This window comes from Triturus cristatus, chromosome 10 (assembly GCF_964204655.1).
Source record: "Triturus cristatus chromosome 10, aTriCri1.1, whole genome shotgun sequence".
NCBI classification, from domain to species: Eukaryota; Metazoa; Chordata; class Amphibia; order Caudata; family Salamandridae; genus Triturus; species Triturus cristatus.
The window spans coordinates 242,187,197-242,213,834 of NC_140593.1; the positions used below are offsets into that span (position 1 = coordinate 242,187,197).

General features: G+C 44.0%; 1 protein-coding gene across 4 annotated transcripts in view; it reads right to left on the minus strand.

Moving 5' to 3' along the window:
- Positions 1-26,638, minus strand: part of ICA1 (islet cell autoantigen 1) — a 369,010-nt gene that overhangs the window by 249,049 nt on the left and 93,323 nt on the right. For all 4 annotated transcript variants that reach the window (XM_085630894.1, XM_085630896.1, XM_085630893.1 and 1 more), the window contains exons 4-6: positions 21,726-21,849; positions 18,899-19,097; positions 15,497-15,622 (exon numbers count right to left, since the gene is read on the minus strand). In XM_085630894.1, the coding sequence (XP_085487020.1) occupies positions 15,497-15,622; positions 18,899-19,097; positions 21,726-21,849 (449 nt within the window). The remainder of the gene's footprint in view (positions 1-15,496; positions 15,623-18,898; positions 19,098-21,725; positions 21,850-26,638) is intronic.

Consider the following 26,638-nt stretch of genomic DNA (forward strand, 5'->3'; position numbering starts at 1 on the left):
GGGCAAGGAGAGGACAGTATAGTCCCATTAGACACTGATTATACTGATGAGCCACCACAGGATCCAGACCTATGGCATGACTATAATACCGATCCTGACTTACATAATGATCCGGATCTCTACCCCTCAAAACTATCTCCGCCAGATGACAATGTGGGCTTCGCCCAACTAATAAATAGGGCCGCAACATACCATGGATTCAATCTACACTCAGACCCTGTAGAAAAGGATTTTCTTCTATAAACCTTTAACCAACCACAAAAATAATCTCATGTCTTGCCAATGTTAAAAGGTCTTCTGAAACACCCTCCTGACGTGTTCAGAGACCCGTTTAGAGCTAGGGTTCTTAACCCCAGAATAGATTAAAAAAAATACAAGGCAGCTCCCACTGACCCCATATACATAACATAACGGGTCAACTCCCTTTAGAATCCCTGGTCGTAGCTAATGCACGCAAAAGGGCACATCTTCAGAGGTCAGGTGACACCCCACCTCCTGACAAAGAATCTAAATTATTAGGCGCATCAGGCAAACGTATGGAGTCTCAAGCTGCAAATTACTGGAAGACAGCCAACACACAAGCTATGACAGGGCTCACTATGATGAGCTGGAAAAGCTCATTTAACACCTACCTCAACTATCTAAAGACAAATCCAATTACCTTATACAGGAAGGCAAACTAATCTCTAACACAGCCATCAAATGCACGCTGGACGCAGCAGACACCGCTTCCCGCTCAGTGCATACTAGTGTTTTACTACGCAGACATGCCTGGCTTAGGATATCTGGCTTTAAACAAGTGCAAAACAGTATTCTTAATCACCCTTTTGACCATGAGCACCTCTTTGGCCCGGCAGTGGACACATCATTGGAAAAAATACAAGCATTGGCATAGCCAATAGGTCTCGCTTTTGGGAACTTATAAGTATTTAGTTATGCAGCACAATATCCTTGGTGCAACAACATCAACTATTGCATGACTAAACACTTATAATGTCCCAAAGCCCCCCCCCCCTACTGACTGGAGTTTTGTTCTGATCTAAACTAATTTGTGATATTTCATATTATTGCGGTTTGTGTGCTTCATAAATAATTTACACATTGCCTCCAAGTTAAGCCTGACTGCTTTTTGGGCAAGCTACCAGAAGATTAAGCACAGGTTAATGAAGTGACTTTTTTTGGTTCAGGAGGATTATGGTTGTTGCCTAAACCAATATCCAAACTTCTTACAAGGGGTTAGAGGGATTGTCCTTAGACCGGAGAGGTACCTGTGGAGCGGTGCATCTGAATGTTCATGCAGTATTTCTAGAAGACACTGAAAATAAACAGCTGAGAGTACAGAGGATCGACAAATGATCACCATAGGTAGGAGTTTCTGGAACAGAGGGGCAGATGAAGGCAAGGCAGCTGCTAGGAGGAAAAACGTAGAGCGGGAGCATGCTTCCCTCATAGTGTGCAGCAGATCTATTCTGGATAAGAAGGACTGGTAGATGATCAAAGGAGCAGTACTGTTCTCAGAGCACAAATTAGCACACCTGAAAAGCTCACCCTTGCAGACCCTTCCTGGATGCACCTACCAACGTATCCTTTTCAGTCCGTAAAAATAAACATTATAAACACAAGAACCAGGTCAACAAAAAGCTAAACTCATTGTCCCGCAATGCACTTTATTTTCCCATTTTGAGTCGATAAAATCTACTCTATAGTGTCAATGTTCCCGCAAAAGAAAACTTTTTAACACGGTTCTTAAATGCTCACATATTGTTCATTGGAACGAATTGTACTGTATCTTGCCCAATAAGGCTTTTTAACATTTTAATGTTGCTTTCATGTATACGCTTATCTTTTAGGATTATGATATATAAATCAAATAAAGATTAATAATCCTATAAAACGTTTTAAATAGGTTTTTAATTTGCTTACAATGCTGCCTTACATTTTACTTATAATACACAGAGCAGCAAGTGAACAGATTTTAAATATTAGCAAATGATCTATTCCCAACAAAAAAACCATACGCTTCTAAAAACAATGGCAAAATTATTTGCAGTCAGTAAAATTTAGAATAGATACAAAAAATGCGTAAAGAACTTCTGCCGAGCTCTTGCAGGGGCAGATAGTGACTGCGGTGGGGGAAAAGTCACCAAACGCTTATCACATATGAGACACTTTGGGCACTCACCCACACTCTTCTGGATATCTTTGCACATTCTGGGCCACCAATACTCTACTATGACCCTTTTCTTCATGAGTCTTGCCCCTAAATAACCATGGAGGGCAACCTAGTCAGTATTGTGTCCAAGCCCCAAAGGTGGAAACAGTTTTTCCAATAATCCACCTACTTGAAAAAGTTCACTGGCAACTTTCCAGAATCGCTGAATATCCTGACCCATAGCACTTTCCCCAGGAACAACCCTTGAATAATAAATTAAAGTACCACACAGACATTTCACCCTTCCAATGGTCTGCACTAATATATATGGATTCACTGAAATCACAAACTGATAATGCATTTCTCTAACTCATTGGTGCACTCACCAAAAGCTTTCTCGCAAGGCACTCTGGACAGACCGTTTGCTCATACATTTTTGGCCTCGGATTTATTGGATTATAAAACTGGAACCAAAATGTTTTGTAGCTAATCTAAGCAATCTGGATGTGGTTGCCTTCAACCATTTCATAAAAGGTCTTTCCTAGATGTATGCTTTAAATTGACACATACTCTAGACGCATCCCAACATTTATTTCCTATCACAGAATACCATTTTTCAACAGCTCTGAAACTCATTAGATACAAATCGAACTGTGTATTCCTTCTGACCCTCTATCTGGCGTCCACTGTAATGTAGCTTTTATGCTCTTTAACAGAAATTTGGAGTGCAGGTAATTCGGAAATCAAAATACATTTTTAACTTCCTAAAAGTGATATCACTGCAGACACTATCTAGGAATTAGGAGGCGGTGTTACCCTTAAGAAGAAAGTATCAGATTCGGAAGGTCTGCATTTCTTTTCTTGATTGTGGGCCACCGATTTTTATAGAGGCAGGAGTCAAAATGACATGCACGGCGGGTTCCAGAAGACCGGGAACCGCAACTGAGTGTGTCATAGACCACAGAAGATACTTCAATATTCCGTTTGAGCTGCTTTGTGGGTATCCTGATGAAATCACATGACCACCTCACCCTCCGGGGATACTCTAAAAGGTAGAGCGTCTGGAGATCTGTCAAAGAACCAATATCTGTCTGATTCTGAAGAATACTTGACTTTTCTCAGACAGGTCCGAGATCTAGATGGTGCAAGAGGGAGCACTTTTGTAGAAATGTGTGCTCTGGAGAATAAGCAACATCGATGATATGCCTCCACGATCTCACTTTCATGGATGTTGGCAACTGGCCTGTGGGATGTCATAGCAATGATTGTTGGGTCCTTCAAACAGCTGTGGCCCAGGATGCAGAGACTGATGTAACTGAAGAAAAACAACCAGACACAAAAACTCTTAAATCCCCAGGGCTGAGAATCACAATGTTATCCCTATAATGAGTGCCTTAACATCAATGGGGAGCACTGTTTGTTCGAGAAGCGGCTTGAGGGTCCCAAATGGAAATCAGACTTGCCGCTAAGCAGATTAGCCAATTCCCCTGTGAGGCATACCATACCCCCTTCCTATCCCGGAGGTGCCTGTAAGACATCTTCAAATAGATATCATACCTTGTGATGAACTGTGAATCCAGATAACAGATAACAAATATGCTCATCCATCAAGGAACCCTCCCCTTCAAGTGGCACCTGTCAAAATGATCCAGCATTCTGCCAAAAGAGAAAAGGTGAGAAAACAAACATCTTGGAGTAAAAAAAAAAAAAAAAAAAAAAAAAAAGAAATGAGGGCATTTCCTCCAAAGAATTGCAGGAATATAAAGGAAACAAGGAAAGATGTCACACAAGGCCAAGAGGTCCATGAAAAACGTTTTTTTGCAGCCCCAAAAAATTAAATCATCATAAGAAAAAGGTAACCGTGTTCGAAGGTCCTTCTTTGATAAGTTGGAAAAATAACTAGTTACTTACTTTTGATAACACCCTTTCTGGAGAATACTCTAAATCACAGAATCTTCACCGTTAAAATATTCCCCAAGTGCCAGACTTGAGCCAGAGTTTCCACAACAGTGCTACAGCGTGCCCTAGTGGTGCTGTGTGGCTCTGTGTTGGCCTGATTCTGCATGGAAGTGGTGAAGCAAAGCTGGATACAAGAGCTACCCCTGCATGTCAATGTCCGTTTCCTGCTAGACTCTTTCCAAGTCCTCGATTGTGGAGCATGAACAATTCGAGGTACCAGTTTACAGATCTCGAATTTGGGATCTTTTTAGATGGTAGAAAGGAGGCCACTCCACAGAATAAGGATTAGTGAAAGGCGGTGAGGAATCCAAGATTAAATAAAGTATCCACCAGACAGGGCAGTACAAAGGTAAGTGCCTTGTTGTTCTGAAGGATAATTCTTAGTTCAGAGTCATCACCTTTAGAATAGATACCAAATCAGTACTTCCAAAAGATGGAAGGTCAGTGTAGTGGGCTCAAACCAAAAAATTCTGCTGGGCCTTATGGGCAAAATGCCCATGCTGTTGAACCTGGATGTCAAGACAGTAGTGCTTTGTAAATGTGTGCACCGACACTCACGTTACAGGCTGATCCAGGTCAAGAACAGGCACTGTGCATTCAAATTAAGTGTTAGCAGCCTTGGCCCTGGTAGAGTGAGCAATGTGTAGCAGACGACTATCCAAGTCCTTTTCTGCACTGCCTTATATTTTTTCGCCCCGAGAACACCACAAAAGCTGATCGTCCAACCGATGGCCTTTGATGCAATCGATGTAGAAGGAATATGCTACTTACCAGTATGCATCTGTTCTTGGCATGTAGAGCTGCAGATCTATACACTGTGCATAGATCGCCATCTGGTGTTGGGCCCGGATGTTTGCAGTTTGTTTTTCCTCTTGGAAAGTCTTTGGAAGTCACGAGTTAGGTGACTCCTCCTCTGGTTGGTATTGCGCATGGGCTTCGGCTCCATCCTCAGATTGTTTTTCGCCAGCAGGGAAAGATGGAGCGTAGTAATAACAGTAAAGAAACCCATGTGTATTGTATCTAAATAAGATAAGTCTGGAACGGATACAGGTAGCCGGGGAGGCGGGTGGGCGTGTATAGATCTGCAGCTCTACATGCCAAGAACAGATGCATACTGGTAAGTAGCATATTCCGTTCGAGGCATATGAGCTGCAGATTATACACTGTGCATAGATTACATAGCAGTACCCAACCCTAGCGGCGACCACCGGTATCCGTTGCAGTTGTTTGAAACAGTGTTTTTAGTACAGCTTGGCCCACACTAGCTTGTTGCTTGGTTTGCACATCTACACAGTAATGTTTTGTGAAGGTGTGCGGTGTTGACCATGTCGCTGCCTTGCAGATGTCATCTAGTGGTATGTTCCCTAGGAAAGCCATAGAAGCCCCTATCTTCCATGTAGAGTGGGCTTTAGGGGGGAACCGATATCGTTCGTTTTGCTTTGTGGTAGCAAATCTGTATGCATTTTACAATCCACCTAGCTATCCCTGATTTGGAAATAGGGTTGCCTTTATGTGGTGGGGAGAAGGAAACAAATAGCGGTTTGGTTTTCCTGAAAGGTTGCGTTCTCTGGATGTAATAAAGTAAAGCCCTTTTAATGTCCAGTGTGTGTAAGGCTCTTTCCGCAACTGTTTGGGGTTGCGAGAAAAAGACTGGTAATTCTACCGACTGGTTTAAATGGAATGGAGAAATCAGCTTGGGTAGAAATTTGGGATTGGTGCGGAGTACAACCTTGTTGTGATGCATCTGAAGAAAGGGTTCTTGTATAGTGAGTGCCTGTATTTCACTAACTCTTCTGAGGGAAGTGATAGCCACTAGAAAAGCTGTTTTCCATGTGAGAAATTGCAGCTCACACTTAGGTAATGGTTCGAAAGGGGGTCCCATTAACCGTGTGAGAACTACATTCAAGTTCCAAACAGGTGAGGGTGGCACTCTGGGTGGAATCACTCTCTTGAGGCCTTCCATAAAGGCCTTGATGGCAGGTACTTTGAAAAGTGAGAGGTGCTACCTATTTTGTAAATAGGCCGCAATTGCCGCGAGGTGTAACCGAATGGAAGTATATGCTAGGTTACACCTTTGCAAATGGAGTAAATAACATAACGTGTTGTATGGATACATTTAAAGGATTGATTGTGTTGTTGTGGCAGTAAACAACAAATCTTTTCCACTTTGCTGCGTAGCACGCCCTAGTAGTAGGGCGCCTAGCTTCCCTGATAATGTCCATGCAATCAGGGGGAAGGTTAAGATATCCAAATTCTAGGACCTCAGGAGCCAGATCGCAAGGTTGAGTTGAGCTGGGTCCGGGTGCCTGATCTCTCCATGGTTCTGGGTTAGGAGGCATGGCGAGAGGCGTAGCTTTTGGTGTGGTACTACTGAGAGTTCCAGCAGTGTGGTGTACCACGGTTGTCTGGCCCATGTTGGAGCTACCAGGATCAGAGTGAGGGAATGCTGCTGCAGCTTTCGCACCACTAATGGAATTAGTGGGAGAGGTGGAAAAGCGTATGCAAATTTGTTTGACCAGTTCATCCATATCACATTGCCTTCGGACAATGGGTGTGGATATCTGGCGGCGAAGCTTGGGCATTTTTTGTTTTTGTGGGTGGCGAATAGGTCTATGTGTGGATGCCCCCACTTCTGAAAGAACGGGTGAAGAACTTGTGGGTGAAGTTCCCACTCGTGGATCTGCTGTGTCTGCCTGTTCAGCAGATCTGCCACGGTGTTTTGTACTCCTGGGACGTGTTGGGCTAGGAGGAAAATCTTTAGCGGAATTGCCCATCTCCATATGCTCTGTGCTAACAGAGAGCTGTGGAGAGTGTGTGCCCCCCTGTTTTTGAATGTAGTACATGGCAGTCATGTTGTCTGTGCGAATGAGGACTGCCTTACCCGAGATCTGCGCCTGGAAGGATTTCAGGGCGAGGAAGATCGCCAGTAACTCCAGATAGTTGATGTGGAGTAACTTCTGTTGCGGCGTCCACGTGCTGTGAGATGTAACAGATGAGCTCCCCAGCCGGAGAGCGATGCATCTGCTGTTAAGATTATTTGTGGGACCGGGTCCAGGAACGGTCGACCTCTGGAAAGGTTTGTGGTGTTCCACCACTGCAGAGAGCGATGGGTGCGACCGTCTACCAACACCAGATCTGTCAGTTTACCCTGGGCCTGGTTCCACTGGCGCGCCAAGCACTCTTGGAGTGGATGCAAGAGGCCATCATCCCTATGAGCTGCATAAACACTCTTGCTGGGAGAGAGTGTTGAGATAGGAATTTTTGACGCAGCGCCTGTATTTTTGCAATCCTGGCAGGATTGGGATAGGCTATGGCTTTGGAGGGGTCTATGGTGGCACCGAGATACTGTTGTGTGTGAGGGTACCAGGTGGTATTTTTGATGGTTCACCGTGAAACCTAGCTGGTGAAGGAGTTGTACCGTGGCGGCGGTATGTTGCACACATTGTTGGTCGGACGTGGCTTTTATCAGCCAATCGTCTAGATAAGGGAAGACGTGAATGTGCTGTCTTCTGAGGTGTGCAGCCACTACTGCGAGGCACTTGGTGAACACCCTTGGTGCTGTTACCCCGAACGGGAGCACCTTGAACTGGTAGTGTTGTCCGTCTACCACAAACCTGAGGTACTTTCTGTGAGAGTGGTGTACTGGGATGTGAAAGTACGCGTCTTTCAAGTCCAGAGTGGTGAGAAAATCGTTCTGGGAGAGAAGTGGAAGAACCTGTTGGAGGGTTACCATGTGAAAATGGTCCGAATGAATGTAAGTGTTTAGCGGTCTGAGATCTAAGATATGTCTTAGGGTCTCGTCTGTTTTTGGAATCAGAAAGTACAGGGAGTAGACCCCTAAATTTTGTTGATTTATGGGGACCTGCTCTATTGCTCCTTTTTGCAGGAGGGCGATTACCTCTTGTGTTAGTAGCACAGTATGTTCTTGCGACATAGGGCGGTGCCTGGGTGGAATGTTGGGGGGTGTTGATGTTAATTCCAGGCAATACCCTGACTGAATAATTTGCGTCACCCATTTGTCTGAGGTGATTGTCTCCCAGACGTGAAGGAAATGCTGTAGTCTGCCTCCGACCGGAGTGGAATGGTCTGGAGGGAGCGGGGGAAAGTCATTGGGCGGGAGGTGTGGCAGAGCGGGCGGTATTTGTTTTGCCTCTGCCCTTATTATTATTGCATCTGTATCCGCCTCTTTGATAACCTTTATTGAAGGTAGACTGAGTGAGGGATTTATAGGACGTGGATGCACTGTCTGATGAGTAGCCTCTACCCGTGCCCCGAAAGGAAGAACGGCGAAAGGAGCGTCTGGGAGTCTGTGTTTGTAGGGCTCCCATAGATTACGCCGTGTCTGTATCTTTCTTCATTTTTTCCAGGGCTTCATCTACTTTAGGGCCAAATAGATGATCTTGGTCGAACGGGTGATTTAGTATAGAGGCTTGAACCTCTGGTTTAAACCCTGAGCCAGGCATGGCGACGGAGAAGGACACTGGTGTTTATGGCCCTGGAGGCCGTATCTGCCGCATCTAGGGCACATCGTATTGAGGTATTGGTTATTGTTTTCCCCTCTTGAATAAGTTCAGTAGCCCTAGTCTTGTACTTTTCAGGGAGATGGTGCATGATGGATTCTAGCTCATCATAGCGCGCCCTGTCGTACCGGGCCAAGAGTGCTTGCGTATTGGCAATACGCCATATATTGTCCGCTTGTGACACAGTGCGCTTCCCTGACGCATCTAGGAGCTTGGACTCTTTGTCGGGTGGGGGCGCTTCACCGGACGCCTGAGAATTTGAGCGCTTCCTGGCTGTAGATACCACTAGGGAATCTAATGGTGCAGGGCCCTTAATGTAAGAAGGGTCTGTAGGGGCGGCTTTGTACTTCTTTTCTATTCGAGGGTTGAGGACCCTGGCCCGACTGTCTTTGAAAACCTCAGGGGCATGTTTAATTACGCCCTTTAACATAGGTAGAATGGCAGTGGACCTATGTGTATCATCGAAGGTGTCTAGGAGGAAGTCCTCCTCCACTGGGTCGGTGTGTAACTCCACCCCGTGGTAGTGTGCCGCCCGTTGTAACAAGTGGTGAAAACCCAAGGAATCTTCAGGAGGGGATGGCCTAGATGGGTAAAGGTCATCCTGTGGGACATCTGGGATATCCGGATTGTTATAATCATCCCATGGGTCTGGGGATCCAGTAGGAGTGGGATCTTGTGGCACATCTGCTGGATCATAGTAAGGGTCCCCCAAATCGTCTGGGACAGGGGACAAGGTGGGGGAACGATGAGGTGGAGGTGGTAAAGGAGGTGGGGAAGGCACCCTGAAAGGAGAGGTAGCAATGTCCTTTCTCTTTGGAGTGGGAGGTGAGGCCGGCTTGTCTAAAAGTCTCTTTTTCGAAGACAATGTCAAGTGTCCGGTCTTTGGATCATGGGTGAGGGTTTTCTGCAAGGGATCCGGTGTGAAAAGCTCCTGTGACACTGGTTGATCAGTCGGCGCCGACTGTTTCGGGGCCGACGGCTTCTTAGGTTTGTCGGAGCCGTGCTTCCTGGGAACCTCCGGTTTTTTTGGTCAGTGCCGAAGGAGATTTCGGCACGGGAGTGTCGGTGCCGAGGGTCTTGTGATGTTTGGTCGGCACCGGAGCAGGTTTCGGTACCGAAGGCTTTGGTGCCGGGTTCGGTGTGGAGGTGGAGGCCGATTTTTTCTTCGTTGCCGAAGTGTGTTTGTCGGCACCGGTGGCCGGCTGGCTCGAGCCCGAGCTGCCGGAAGGCTTAGAAAGCTTCTTTACTGGGCCCGAAGGTGGAGTGTGAGAAGCAGTGTCCTTGGTCTTGCCTAGGCCCGGAGGCGAAGGTGTGACCGAAGCCTTTTTCGGGATCGGCGGGGGAGGGGGAATTGTACTCATGACCCGCTGCGCCGGGGTGATGTCCTCCACATCTGAGTCGTCGGCCTCGGAAGCGCTGACGAGATAGTCGTCCTCCTGTTCGATGTCCTGCTGTCCCGGAGCTTCGACGTCGTCCCCGAAGAGGTCGACTGGAGCGGAGGTCGAGGATTGCGAGTCTATCCCGTCGATCTCGAATGGTCTTTTTTGAGCGAAAAGACTTGCAGGCGGGACAGTCTCGGGCCTCGTGTTCTGGGGAGAGGCAGAGGTTGCACACCTCATGGAGATCGGTGTGGGGAAACTTGGACCCACATCGAGGGCACTTCTTGAAGGGAGTTCTTTCCATCAGCCGAGACCGGAGCCGGAATAGGCCCGAAGGCCGCCGTCGACCACCGGATTCGAAGAAGTGCCGAAGAGAAGATGAATAAGATGATTTATGTCTTTGAAGAAACTCGATGAGCGAGGATTTGTGCGTCGATCGGTGAACTGGGAAGTTCGGAACCGGAGCACGAAGTTTTACATCCGAGCCCGATGGCGGAAAAAAACAATCTGAGGATGGAGCCGAAGCCCATGCGCAATACCAACCAGAGGAGGAGTCACCTAATTCGTGACTTCCAAAGACTTTCCAAGAGGAAAAACAAACTGCAAACATCCGGGCCCAACACCAGATGGCGATCTATGCACAGTGTATAATCTGCAGCTCATATGCCTCGAACACTTAATTCTCTTTTAGGGTTAGGCTAATGGTGCACCTCACCCCTCAAGAGAGGGGAGACTCCAAGTACCTTGGGAGGGGATGGATTGCCAAACGTAAAAAGGAGGCATGACTTTTGGCAAAAAGTCCTCCATGGTGGTCAACACCAAAATATCTGAAAAAAGATGGCGTAGGGTGGCTGCACCCAGACAGCCTGAGCTCACTCAGACGAGCTAAAGTAATCACAAAGAGGAAGACCGTTTTGAGAGTTAGAAGACGCAATGAGCGGCTGTGTCTAGAAGGGGGTACACAGGAGAACATCAGGACCATATTAAGATCTGATTGTAGCATCACAAGTTCTTGGTAAGGAATGTGTGTGACAAACCTTTAATAAACCGCATCTCAACAGGCGATTCAAACAATGACGATTGGTCTGGCAAACGCAAAAAGTGCCAACAAATAAGCTTTAATAGTGTCCAATGCAAGTTCTCGCTGGGCCATAGACAAATCAGAACAATAAAACATCCGAGTTGTTTGGCTTGTAAGGGTCTGTGCTGCGGACCACAAACAAGGCCACAAATTAGTCCGAGCGCCTGGCTTAAATGGATATTGTGGAGGGATGTTTGCCAGTGAGAATGACCTGCACAACCTCAAGTGGTAGATCGAGCTCCATCAATTGTCGCTGCTCAGTCCCAATGCTTGAAGTGTAGATTGTGCACGTTCATGTGCTAAACCCTGCCCTGCGGAAGCGACAAAAGAGGCTCCAGAAGCATACCTTGATGACATCAGACAGGTTTCCTTGGTGCTCAGCCCAATCAGACTTCAGATCCCACTGCAAAGCCTGCATATGCGACCTGGCGAAGTGGAAAAGCAACATGCATGAGGCCAACAGGCTAAGAAGCCTCAGAGCTGGTCTCCCCAAGACCCAGGACCACGGCTGCAATATTGGGAGCATCACTCGAATGCCCTGGATTCACTGCAACCAAGAGAAGCACCAGAAATGCACTGTGTCCAAGAGCTCCTATAAAGTAAAATCTTTGCAAAGGAGTCAGGTGTGAATGATAGTCCCAATGTTGTCAGGTGGTTCACATTCGTCTGGAGGTGGTCTAAAGACTGACTGTGGCAAGGTTGCCTTCAACAGCCTGTAGTTAGGGGAAAACTGGTATCCCCAACCTCTGAAGATGTGCAGCGACTACTGCCATCACTTTCGTGGTGTTGTCTAGAAGCCAACCTTCTGGAGCATCCTCGGAAGGACACACTGAAGAGCAAACTGTCTGGCAAGAGTGGAAAGGTCCAAGCAACTCACTGTAGCTCTAAATTCTTTAAAGTGTTCCAGGGCGGAACCAGTCTTTTCTTCAAAAGGATGGATCCATTAAAAAGCATATCCATAAGGGATACCTGCACATCTCCAGAAAATCCTGCGGGTTGCATCCATGAATGGCAACTGAGTAGTACACTAGTGCCAACCGCTCACTCCAAGCAATCAGTAGTATCCAGACCAGCCTGAATCACATATTTGACTGTATCCTGGCCATCTAGATTAGTTTGAGCCAAGGAGGCCCTAAACTTTTCTGTTACCCGCCATGTATCATAGACTGTGTGCATAACAGCCTAATCAGACCGCAATAACTAATCTCAAAAAGGATTGAGGCGTTTGGGAACAAAATGTTCTCATCAGCCAGCCTAGCATTAACTACCTGTCTGGGGTGGGGGGGTGGGGGGGTCGTCTTGGGGAATATGAATTAGGCTTTACTTTGCCAGTGGAAGCTGGACTACCAAACTCAGGAGTTTGCTGTGTAAGAAATACGAGTCACTGGTCATGGTCTGTGGCACCTGGTCACCTGCCTGTTCACTGGTGGCCAAGAGCAGAGCAAGGCTTAGACCAAGTGCCTATAAGGGAGCAAGTTAGTGCTACATTGCATGGAAGTACGGGCTCAGATGAGGTTCCCCTAGGGTGAAAAACTTCAGTAAGGACCTTGGTCTTGACTTCAAAGACAGTTGTAGGTCCTGGATCTCAGCTTCTCGTTCAATTTTAACAGCAAAGGAAGCACTCTCTTCCCTTGGTGACACATGGGGTGAAATCAACCTTGCTTCAGGGGACGTATCAAACCCACTGGTCTCCTAGGATTCCATGTATAACTGATCATCATAATGTGGGAGTAAAGCATCCCCATCATCATCTCCAGATGGTGGGCAACTAAGGCCAGAATCAGAACCAAAAAGATGGAGCGTCTGTGGACAGCTCCGTGGGAGTGTATTATCTGAGCCAGACTGTGCAGGGATGGGGTGCGGTGGAGTGGAGTCAGAGCGCGACCTCAGTCAGGGTCAAGATATGTATCAGTCATAAATGGAGTCTGAACCAAATCCTATTCAGATGCTGGTGATGTCGGAACCAGCATAGGTTGCAGAGCCACAATGGATGTCTGCACCAGAGTTGGTGGGGACCCACAGCAGGTTCTAGGGGGGCTCAGACATTGCTGATGATGGGTCCGATGATGGGTCTGATAATGGTAACTCAACCCCCTGGCAGATGTGCCAGATGGAACTGGAAGGTGCCAAAAATTATGCAGCATGGGCTCCTTAAAAGCCTTCATCTGCTGTGGCGCAACGGGACCAGTAGCAAAGTTGGCTCCTCAATTGGGGATCAGGACCAAGATAAGATTGCCACTGTGATATACTTGCGACTTCTCTATAGACAGTAGTAGGATGGTGTCGAGTCCTGCTTCAACCACTTAACTTTTTTCTTCCACTTACTGGACAATTTCGACAAAGATGAAGACCCGCCACAGGAGGCCTCAATAGCGAGCATGAATCGTGACCTCTATTTGGAGCGGGAACGGGACTAGCACAAGGTATAAGAGTTCTTCACTGCTCAGCAACGTACAGTTTTGCCTCACATTTGAGGATCGCATTCGGATGCAAGAGAGCACATTCTTTGCACGACTTGGAGTTGTGCCGCAACCCCAAACGAAAAAAAGGCACACCTAGTAAGGGTCACTTTTGGGGCAGAAAGAAGCCATCACTAAGTTGCACACTGCCACAGAGGTGCACAGGAGTACTACAGTGAAAACATTCGGTTGATGTCTGGCTGTTGAGGACTATTCTAAAAAGCTGAGGAATCCGCAGTTATAAGTATCCCTCAGAATGAACTGTAGCAGTGACAGCACTGCATGATGGAAGGCTGGCTGACTCTGGAGTTAATTAAAGAAGCTTTGTGTAATTAGCATAGTATGTGCCCAGCGATTTAGAGGCTACAACTTCATTTTATTTTGGAGCTTTAAAAGGGGTATTTGGCCGTGAGACCGTTCCATTTTGCGGGTCGCGAATTGAGATGGACAACTCGCAATTTGCGACACGCAACACAGAATGTACTAATGTGTATCAGACACATTTAGCAATTCCCAATGGGAACGCAAATGACCTGCCTCATCAATATTCATGAGGGAGGTTGCAATTTGCGACCCACTGGGAATGGGCAATAACACAGGGATAGTGGCCTGCAGGAGACAGCTGACCTCCATCTCAGTTTGCGCTTTTAAAATAGAAAAATTTTAGGTTCATATGCAGCCAGTTTTCCTTAAAGGAGAACGGGATTGGTTTAAAAGAAAAAAAACAACAAAAAAATAAATAAATATAGAGATAGATATATATCTCTATCTCCTCCACCCGTGAGAAAGGTCTGAGGAGAGACTGAAACGCGTAGGGTTTGTTGTCGGTCATATTGCTGCAAAATAAACAAGAGCAATTTAATTGTAAACCCGTGAGTGTGTGTGAAATATTTCCGAAAGGGATACTGCTGCAATATATATATATATATATATATATATATATATATATATATATATATTTTTTTTTTTTTTTTAAAGGACAGGCAGTGGTCCGGTGAACCACTGGCAGCGGTCCGGTAAACCACTGGCAGCAAACATTTTTTTTAAGAGCAGGTAAACACAAAGGGGAAGTGGGTCTCCTGGGCACCCCTTTCCCTTTGCGACTGGCTTACCACCAAATTAAAATTGGTTGCATCTGCGATTGTTTTGTTACCGTATTTGCAGTTGCAAAGCAATCATACATCCCCCTGCAACTTGCTATTAGGAAGGGAAGCCCTGGCATGCCCCTTCCGAATAGGAAGTCATAAACCCCATTTTGCGAGTTGGTAACAGGTTACCAACTCGTAAAATAGGGTTTGTACAGGATACAACCCTTTTTAACAACCAAAAATGAGAATAAGTAGAAAATGTTACCTCTTACAAACATGTTTTCATTGGAAAACATGTGTTAAAAGTGGTGCCCTCTGGATCCCGCATGTGTGTGGAGAAATTCTACTGTTTGTGGATATAAGAAAGAATTCCATGACAGAAAGAATGGCGATACAACTTATTAGGACAGTGTGGGTATAAAATATAGCCTCAAACTCCACTGAACATTCATGGTAACTGCAGACTTGAACCACCAAAATTAGTCTGGATAAAAGGAATGCCTATAAAAACATATATCATAAAACTCATTGAATGTCCAAAGTACCATTGCATTAGATGCGTTTCATAATTTTTTAATGTGAAAGACAGAATAAAATAAGGTCTTAAAACTCTAGAATCAAGCAGAGCTGGTTTTACACAGTCAGTTCAGAACCATCATATCAAGGCCGAAAAGTGTATATGCGAGTGGAAAAGACAAAGAGACATGACTAATAGAGCACACGGTGAAGACATTTGACGTACACCAGCTGTATTTGGCAGCAGAGTGCTATAAAATTTTGGGTGAAACGAGAGTAACAGTTGCTAAGCCTCTGCAGATAAAATATGTCACCCTAAATCAAGACCATTTATCTTAATACCTGGTAAGTTGTCAAGACATGTGACAATAGATTGCATCTACTTGCTCCTAGAAGGTCCACCTTCTGACACACATCAGTCTTCAATTTGTCAAAATTGGTTTTGGCACGTCGTACTTGAGCTTGGACCTATGTAAAAGACATATACGAGATCATTCAATGTACAAGTTTTATAGTTTGTGCCACACAGTCTGCATTGCCTGAATTGCAAAGTGATTGCTTCTTCTGATGTCAGGTTGCAGGCAGGTATTTTAAATGAAATGCCTCCTCTAGATACAGCTTGGCAGCAAAGGCTCCTTTCTACCTTGTGCTTCATCAATTATGCGAAACTACAGTGTCACGGTCTTCGGTCAAATATTATTTTAGCTGCAAATCAAGCTTTTTCTTACACATCAAAAATTGCAAATCAATTGGATTACTAATTATTTACAAAAAACAAACAACCTCACTTTTTAGCAATACCCAATACATTAAAATCTTCCCATAAAATGGTAATTCATGCAGAAAGGGCATAAAATTCTTAGGAGATGCAATAACTAGTTTGGAACTGAGCCTCCTCGTTTCATAAAGCCTTTTAACATATGAGGGGCTCACAAATTAATCGGATGCTTGAATATCTTCATTCCTTTCAACAAATAACGGCTGGTGGTGATCTGTTACCTTGTAGAAGTGATCATCAAATCACGAAAACGTGCTACCTAGTAGAAGTGGATACATGTGAATTAAACTTCATAGAGTGGATGGACTGGATCAAAATTACAATCACAAATTATTTGCTATTCAACTGTTGCCCACATTAGGAGTTGGATGCACTTTGGTCTGGGGATACCTAAGCCAGAATCTACAGTACCAGCCGGTATCTCTTCATTAAAGTCCAGCCATTAGGAGTTTTTTTCTGCCAAAATGGGTAAAAAGGGATTGGACCCAGAGCTACTGGGGGATTTTCCTTACTTTTTTCCCCATATTTCGGCACCACAATGCTCATATTTTCCGAGTGTCAGTATGTGTGCTGGCGAGGGCGGAGGATGAACAACAATTGAGGAGGGTGAATGTGCAAGGCACGCTTGTTACTGTCTGGGGTAACTTTGTCTGTTACCCCCAGACTGCTGCGGGGAGCTGGCAATGCTGCTGTCTGCAGCCCCAGCCTTGCTGCAACTCCGAATTGTCTCTGGGCCCAAACATGTAGGGTTTGGAGTTTTAAGACCAGGCTGACCGGGCTCGGACATACTTGGGATATTTCAGACTTGGGGTGTGTCACCCGGACCATTAACTATGGGTGAAATAACCCAACTCATAACAATTAACACAAAAAGTAGAATAAGTAGTGATAATTTGTAAAATATCTTCCTTATTCTGAAATTACGGACCTGAAACATTCAAATCAATTTAAACTCACTCAAAGGATATGCTGGAGGTGGATTATAGCCATGTGCATTGATGTTGCTTCATAATAATTAAGCAAGAGGTTTTTACTTTTTGAGAAAGCCCTCAGAGTGAAAAGAAGTGCTGAATAAAACATTTCACTGTCTTTCGAAAGAAATACAAGGCAGGTCCTATCCTTAAGAATGGAATGCCCCCCACATTTTTTCAGACATGAAGAGTGTCTATCAGACTAAGCAAAGGTCATCCTGACAGATGCTCTTCATGTTCAGGTAAGGCAGCCAGGAACTGTACATGTGAGTAATACACATGTGCCTGAGCAGAACGTTTGGGCTGAGGATTTCACAGCTCTTTGGCCGAGACCCAACTCCTCAGCACTGCAAAGGGCCTCAAGTTCCTCCCTCTCATGATGAGGGGGCTTCCCTCCTGCCACCAGAGATCACTGCTGAAGCCTGGTAAGATTGCTTTTTTAATGCCTAGTGCGTGCATGCATACCTACGTACGTGTACAAGCGTGTGCATGGGTGTATGTGCTTGTGAATATATGGGTGTGCAAGTATACGTGTGTGCATGTGCCCTCCCAACCCCGCTCAAATTACTAGACGCCACTGGCCCAGTATCTTTTTGTTGAGTAACTAAAATGGTGTCAAAAGGTTAGGCTGGATATATATAGATATATATATATTCAAACTCCAGATTGCTCCTTCTGATTGCTCGGACCCAAGGGAGTTGGCGCACACACCGGCGGAGCACGCCGGAAATCCAATCTTTCACAATTATCCAATAACGTGCGCTCTCAATACCAAAGAATCCACGAGAAAATGCGGTGAAAGGGTGTTTATTCACAACGCGTTTCAACTACAAGAGTCTTGATCACGTGAATATTAGTGCTCGTGTTACTGGCTGAATAAGTACTCATGGGCTATGAACATAAACAAGGGACCACTGCACTTCATGACTGGTGACTACGGCATGTAAATATAGATAACCCAGAGGAATAATCTGGGCAATCCTAGCAAAACATGGTCACCACAGGTATAATCACGACTATGAGAACTTTGGACCACCACCTGTCTATCAACACGGTCAGCCCCACTTGGGGAACACATACTCTGTATCTTTTCCACTGCGGCTATTTGCCATGCTCTTGTGAGGCTTCAATTTGATATAGGGGCACTTGCCCGTACATCCCACATAGTCGTGATTATACCTGTGGTGACCATGTTTTGCTAGGATTGCCCAGATTATTCCTCTGGGTTATCTATATTTACATTTACATGTGGGTCCTGACACACCACACATTGACGAACATTGGTGTGTATTTTGCTTATTATTTGAATATGTCGAACTGATGGGATCATCAATTATTGACATTTGACAAATGTATTCATGTTGCAATGTGCTTCCTTTACATGTCTGCCATTTGCCACAAATTTTGTTACACCTCCATTACGTTTGTTTTATATTATTCACTGCATTGAAGTGATGTTTTGAGACCATTCTAAGATGTCTGCCGTAGTCACCAGTCATGACGTGCAGTGGTCCCTTGTTTATGTTCATAGCCCATGAGTACTTATTCAGCCAGTAACACAAGCACTAATATTCACGTGATCAAGACTCTTGTAGATGAAACGCGTTGTGAATAAACACCCTTTCACCGCATTTTCTCGTGGATTCTTTGGTATTGAGAGCGCACGTTATTGGATAATTGTGAAATTATATATTTATTCTCATTCATGTGATCAAGATCCGTTCGGGACTGAAACGCGGAATGGCCGACATTAACATGCAAACCTAAGCACGCAATTATGGGTCTGTGTCTGCTTTGCTGATGAAAAATTCTGCGGAGGCGAGAAGCAGCTGTTTCTAATATATAACAATTCTGGTCTGGAAGTACATTTTACTGCCACAAATTATCAAAAAATAGACAACTGTACCAGAAAAAGTAAGGAGCTTAACTATTGGATACTAAAGGAATCAATACCACTGGGAATCCTTCCGCCTCTAAAAAATGTCTGCTTCCTACCTTTCGATACTTTTCCATCTGCTTGTAAATGTCAGGGTCCAGTTCTTGCGATACATCTTTCATCCAAAGCAGTGCTCCTCTGTATTCAGTCCGAGACTGTTCCATTCTATTTACAGTCAACCAGGTGTCCGAGATTGCCCGATATCGAAAAGTCTCCACCTCCTGATAGAGCCTGCATAGAGGGCTACGCAATGCCAACCTGAAAAACAGTTTTTGGTACATTTTGAAATAATCACTTGAATTATTTTTGTCTTTAATATGCAGCCTCTACTCCAATAAGTAATAAAGAGTTGACGGTGAAAATTTCAGTCAGTCGTCTGAGCGACTAAGAACACATGCCGTGCTGGACAGATCACTATGTTCTAATACACTTAAGTTTCTGCTGGACCAAATGGCAGATATATTTTAGTCGAAGACCTTAGTTAAACACTAAGATGTATATAGAAATGCTAATATTTGACTATCAGCAGCTAAAGCTTCTAATGGATATAGTCCCAGGAACTCAAATCTTGAGTGGTTTTTCAGGTCCACTCAGTCCTGCCTGTACTGATGATCATTTTCAATCTCAAAAGCTATCAAATCAAGAAAACCAGTTAAGTCCAAGCTCATCAGTATTCTCCAACAACCTGTGTCCAGCCTTCTGATGTACTAATTTATAGAGTTGTGTATGCTCTCCCAACTGAAAAGCAACGTTGTCACCAACAACAAACCTCCATTTTACATTGACAACTAAAACTACACACTAACTTGGACTATATGCGAACAGTATCTTGCACTGTTTATAAACCATTGTGTTTCATCCAACCACGAACTCTTCAAGAAAATAACTTTATGACACCACCAACAGAACTACCCAGGCATTCATATTCCACAAACCCAACAGCATGCATAACCAAGAAAGTGAAAGCTTCCAGCCTACGCATACACCCATTTCAAGTTGATAAATATGTTTCAAATGGATACAGCACATAGCAACTGACCAACAAAAGTACCCAGGAGGGCAATCTTAAATTGTGGCTACAGCTTCAAAATCGTGTTTAACAGAATTGACATAGAAAACCTAGAAAAACTATCCAAATTAAAAAACAAAAACTAGCCGAGTTCCCTTGGAAACAGATTAAAAAAAATAATCTCAAACAAGTGACTCAAGGAAAGACCTACAAAACACACAGACAATAACAGACAACTACCAACATAAACTATACACAATTCAATTTGGTTGTAAGCCAATAGGAAGGGGTCCCCAAGGTATTGAATTTGGTGGTAAAATGCGAATTTTTTGCAACCGCGTTTCAGTAGTAAAAACATTCATACACATCACTGTGCTTTGGTATTAGGAAGGGACGCCCTCAACATACCCCTTCCTAATACCAAATCACAAACTCAAATTGTGCTGTTTTTAGGGAGTTTTATATAGCGCAAACTTGACTCAAAGGTATCGGATATCAGTGTGCTTTACACGAGCACCAGTTGTATTACATGAGGACACATTCATTTTTGTTAGGTACAGGGAGATTAAGTGATTTGCCCAGAATCACAGGATGTTGAGGGTCCTTGACGATACTTGAACCTGGTTCCCCAGATTGGAGGTCAACCGCCCTAGCCGCTAGACCAACTCCTCTCCCTGCACTTGGCTCATGCTACAATGGTAAAAGGCCAAGCTCTGCATCAATCCCATGATGTGTGTGGATCGCATACATCGGGCCCTGTCCCCTACCTCCACTGTGCATAGTCAAAAGATGTACAGTGGATCATGTTCACATTGGGAAAAGGCCCATTGCGAGACCAAATGTGAGGTGGTTTTTCAGAACAACAAAAAAACATAACACCACATCATCAGAACATACCACATACGCAAACAACTGTGCTATCGTAGAGATGTTATTAGCGATATCAATGGCGAGGTGATATCCTCGAAGTCACCTGTGACACATGCAAACTAATAAGAGATGCATTAGGGTGGAGGCATGACGTTGAGTTCAATTTATGGCTAATCACAACTTGCAAATGTCCGTGTTTTAGCAACTGAAAATTGTAAAAAACATCACTAACTTATTGTCACTAAATAAAACAAAAAACAGAGCACCTACGTGCAACAAAAATTATATTTTAAACAAGAGCATTAACAGTTTGGCTTACAGCGCTTGCAAAGGTTCTTCATGGTGGTTTCGGAAAAGCCTTTGCATTTTAGCGATGGTTCTCTTTATGGTGGTAGTGAAGCAGATAATTTAAAAATTCTATCATCATGGGACCATGTTAACCTCAAGTTTGATAGTGTTGCATCACTGGCCACAAATGTGCTTTCTGTTTTACAGACATGGCAACCAGAGATCAACGACTGAGCAAAGCAGGCCGGCTCAATGGTCAGCAGGAGGTTAACTTACAGAGGGCAAACGTCGATAATAAGTCAAGCAGCTCGGTTTAAGACTGAGGACGAGTGACATTAAACCAAAACATCCATTTATTTGAAAATATAGGAAACAATCACACATTTTTCAACCATTGCAGACATGAACATCTTAATTGGCAATACTTTTTCCTACTAGATTTCATGAAATGAAAAGAAACCTAAACACCAGTATCAGAATACCAATCATCGATGAAGTTGTGCTTTTGAGCATGAATGAGGGATCTGGCGTGGAATAGGTGGAGGTAGTCACACAGCACAAACATTTCATTTATAATGCAATGTCAATTTTTACGAAGGAGCCCAAAATAAATGCACTCACTAAGGTTGCAACTTTTAACATAGGGGCCAAGTATAGTTTAAAACAAAAATCAACATCCTTCAGAATAGACGGATGACAAAAGCACACTTAGCACTTACCTCTGATGAGAAGAAAAACAAAGGGCCTTTCCAGTAGCCTGCATCATTTTTCCTGCTCTGGTTTTGTCTTGAGATCCTTGTGTACGAAGAAATTTCCCCAATTCATTTTCATCCTGAGATAAGACTGCCAAAATAATGCTTATTAAAGTAATACCTGGTTTATAAACCAGCACTGCACCAACATAAAATAAACAATTAGGTAGCAAAAGACCCAAGAAAAGCTCTTTGCTTTCTGGGTAAAATGCATACTGAAGAGCACTTGGTAAACTAAAACATCAGTTATTAGAAAAAGTTAGAGGATAATGCAACAAAATACTGTACATTCCAGAGGAAAGTGCATTTCGCTGCCTGGAAATATACAAGTGGGTATTCTAAACACCTTGGGTAGGATTTGCAGATTTGTTTCACAGGAAAGCACAACTTAGTCATGGAAATTCATGACCAAGTCATTCCCACTCTCCAAAAAATATTTGTGAATTAGGGCTTCTGTGAGGCACACAGCTCCCATTATTTCTTCTTTTAACTGTTGGAATGCGAAACAAATTAATCATGCAAAGCAGAAACAACTGGTTTGAGATGTCAGAAAGCTGGCTTTTTGGAACACTGTCTTCAGACAGGCCTCACCACTCCCAGTCAACCAGGGTCTGGTCAAGATGGCCTGTTGATGGAAGAAGAGAAAATCTGGAGAAAGAACCAAAGAGATAGATGCCCTATATGGAAGAACATAGTCTTATGTAGGGTGAGAAATGGCAGTGGATATAGCAGAAAAAAATATAAGGTTATCGGGAAAAGCTTCATCCATAACCAACCTAGCCAAGCATGAAGTATGCATTTTTGAAACAATGCAGAAATAAAACCGATATTAAAAAGGGAAATATTGCACAACAGAGCGGAAGCAGGTTAAATCTGTGTGTTAACATTAGAAGAAATTACAAAGAGAGTACAATGATTGTAGTCTGCCTGGATATGGATACATTAAATATCCTTTAGGAGAAAACTGATGATCAAACAAACCAGCTTCAGAGCAAAAAAAAAAAAAAAAAGAGAACCCATATCTTTAAAATATAAATCATCTAGCAATCAGTAAACCAAATCTCCAACCTACCCGATTAAGCAACTCAATGGGTTGTTAGGCCATGCAACACACAAAGCATCACTAAATTAGTAACTATGGAATACAGAAAGTTAAAGAACAAGAAGCGTTCTAAATTAAACTTAAGGCTATGGAACAAACTCCAACTTTCAGCCACAGTAACCCCTTTGCTCCTAATTTATGCACTATCAAGTGTTTGCTCAGATAGAAGCGCATTGAACAACCCTCCAAGATAAGATCCTGAATCTTTTTGTGCCCTTTAATACAGGTAGTGTTCTCTTTGTGCTACACAAGTCAAATACATACATAAGCTTGTAAAGTGAGGTGCTTTTACTGGTCTGTATGTATGGATAACAGCCCCCACTATGTGAGCCCTTTTTGATGAGTCAGATGATTTAGAACAAGTTACTTACCTATTGGTAACACCTTTTCTGGCAGGGACTGTATCTAACAGCGGATTCCTCATCTTGTGAATTTCCCCAGGCGCCAGGCTAGATCCAAAAATGTCTGCAGCAAGTCCTTCGCGACAGGTGGCTCCGCATCAGATCTGTACGACCACAGATGTGACTTTGAGGCCCTTATCTATGCATCACCTCTGCATCCTGAGGTCAGTTTCTTTTTGAGCTCAGTCTGCGCTGATGGAAGTAGAACCAGTGGCATCAGAACATGGTAGTGTGCAGACATGAGGATTGGAATCTTGGTAATGGATTGTTGGAGTCAATGCTAATGAACAGGGAGGAGGGTTGGTCGGTGAGGAATCTGCTGTTAGATTGAGCCTCTACCAGAAAAGGCAATACTGAAAGTATGTAACTGCTTCTGGTAAAAACCTGTAACCACAGAATTCTCACCTTGTGAATTCATACCAAAGCAGGACCTACTCAGGTGGTTGGGTCTGTGGAACGGCTCAGACCAGGAAACCCTGTAAAACAGATCAGGTGACGTGCCCATCCCACTGGACTAGACATTCCAGGCAGAAGTGCTTCATGAATGTATGGAGGGATATTCATGCAGCAGCCTTGCAAATGTCCATAACTAGCACACAGAGCCAGCACGGTGGTGGCAGCCTTTGCTATGGTGGAATGTGTGCACAAGCCTTTTGGTGGCTGCTTCTTGACCAGCCTATAACAGATCTGAATGCATAACAATCCATCAAGAGATGGTTCTCCTCTGCGCTACTTTGGACTTTTTGGCTCCAGAAAAACCAATGAAAAGCTGGTTGTCCAGTCTGAAGTTTGCTCATTCATCTAGCAGATGTTATTGAAATGAGGAATGCAGCCTTGATGGTCAGTAGGGGGGAGGGGGGGGGGGGGGCGTAAGAGGACAGGACAACTGTGCATTAGCCCAAAGGCACTTCAGGTAGGTGAGAACAAAATTAATGTCCCACTGCAGCATCAAAGTAGTAGGCTGGAACATGCGTACCAGCCCTACTAAAAAACATACATCACAAGAGGATTTGAAAAGGGATGGGTGATTTGGCAAAAGCAATAATGCCAAAAGATTAGCTTGCTGAGCTGATAAGAGGCAACACAAGAAAATATTATATAACTGTGCATTTAAGGAGTGGACAACAGGGGAGGAACACCAAACCACAAAGTTCCGAGCGTCCAGCAAACACAGCTTTGATAAATAGATGCCTAGCTGGCAAGATGAGAGCAACCACTTCAGGAGGAAGATGAAAGAGTATCAACTCTACCCGTTGAATCTCCATGCTTGAAGGCGTCAGTTATGCAGGCTTGGGAAAAGAACCTGCCACAGGAAGACCTGCTAAAGGGGCAGCCAGATGGAAGAAAAAGTGCTTAAGGGCAGAAGTTCTTGGTACCACAGTCTCCTCGCCCAGTCCGGGGCCACTAGGACTTGGGCCCAGTCTTTCCTGATCTTTTTCAGTACTCTGGCAGGAGAGGTAGGGGTGGAAAGGCAGTTAAGATGAAAAAAAATCACTAAATGACTCGCAGGAATGTTGGACTAGGGACCGGAGTGAGATGATTAAATCATGCAAACAACAACATTCTGCTGTGTGCCACTCAGCTTTTCACACCAGAAATGATGCCTGCAGCAGGACTTCAGAAGACTTGTCTGCTGCAGCATCCTGCCTTGCTCAACTGGTAGAAACAGAGAACCAAAAAAGTCACAGAAAAAGGAGACCTGCAGGGTTTACCAGACACCTGGACTACTGGGGTTGGTCACAGGACTCAAACTATACTTCACTGAAGCAGTCCAAGTAGGCTGAAACTGCTCTAGGTTTGCTTGTATTGCCATCTGAAGGGGCCTTGGTCTGGCAGTTCGGGCTGGAATGTTCCTATTGGTGAAGGACGAAGATTGATTTGCATATGGCAGGTATGCTACAGAGGCAGAGTGTGTGAAAAAAATGGACTGGAACGCAGCTCCAAGCGATTGTAAGTAGCCTGGATTCTTTCTAGCATTCCATCCAGTTGCACTGGATGCTGTGTGTGCGAATCTTGCTCACTGTGACACAGGGCTTAATTTATACCTCACAGATGAGGACTTAGTAGGCCAAAATCAGCCTTGGTTGTTTACGTTCCTGTCTAAAGGGGATCTGGCCTGGCAGCGTGGGACGAACCGTTCCTATTGATGCAGGACTAAGACTGATTTGCATAAGGAAGTCTAGCGAGGTACAGTGGGCAGGGACCTAATCTAGAATAATTCAAGCATTCTCCGCCATCACCTTGCTGTGTGTTGCAATGGGTCTGAAAGTATACCTAGGTCCTGGTCTACCACGAAAATGTACCTCATTTGGCTTTGCTGTTCCTTGGTGCTTTGTTTTAGAACTATAGAAATCCATGGGTCTAGTTTCTTAATCCATTAATTCATGTTGGTGTCAGTTTCTTATTACATTTTATGATTTTTTTAAAAACTGGTTTGATAAACAAGTTTAATGACTCATCACCCAGATCTCAACAATCACAGTTTTTTTTGAGCAACTACAATTTAAGAACGTGATCAAGGAACTCATTGCTCAAATTTTACTGAAAACCTAAGTGATTGCTGATTATTGGTACAGGCCGCTTTAAGAGCTTTCAATGCCAGTTATGAGCCGTCTAAAATCATTCACATTTTGTTACAATCAAAATGTTTGAGCGTTTATAACAAACATTTGAAGTAAAATCAGGGACCTTTTGTAGGATAAGCAAGTAATAGCCATGTTAGTAATAAGTCAATCATTAATCTCTTGGATTTCATGCTTAGGCATTATCATTTATTTGTAAACCGCTCAAATAAGGAAGGATTTATGGTATTACAGAACCGAAATAAAATAATCCGTTTCACAGAATATTGTGTGAAGTATGGACCTTCTTAAAAATTGTGCAAAAGAACGGATACATTATTTTCATACGACAGTTTGTTTAAATACATTTATATTTTTTAAATAAATGTTAGCGTCACCATTTTCAGGTTTCAAACAAATGAAGTAAGTTTTTGCACATGGTTCTGAATAAAGATGTGAATTGTTATCGAACCTGGGTTAATATTCAAATGTTTCCTATGCATGCCTCTACACTTAGCTCCAAAATATATTAGATCACTAATGCAAACATAATGCTCACTCTAGATTAACGCACTATTGCCTCTTCCCTGGCAAGCTACTAGATATAGAAGCGGTGAAGAATTAATAACTAAGGGCCTGATTCATATTTTGGTGGATGGGTTACTCGGTCACAACGGTGACAGATATCCGGTCCACCGCAATATAAATCCCATTATATTCTATAGCATTTATATTTTGGAGGACGGGATATCCGCCACCGCTGGGACGGATTAACCAGTCAACCAAAGTATAAATCCTACCCTAATTTGCTTGTCT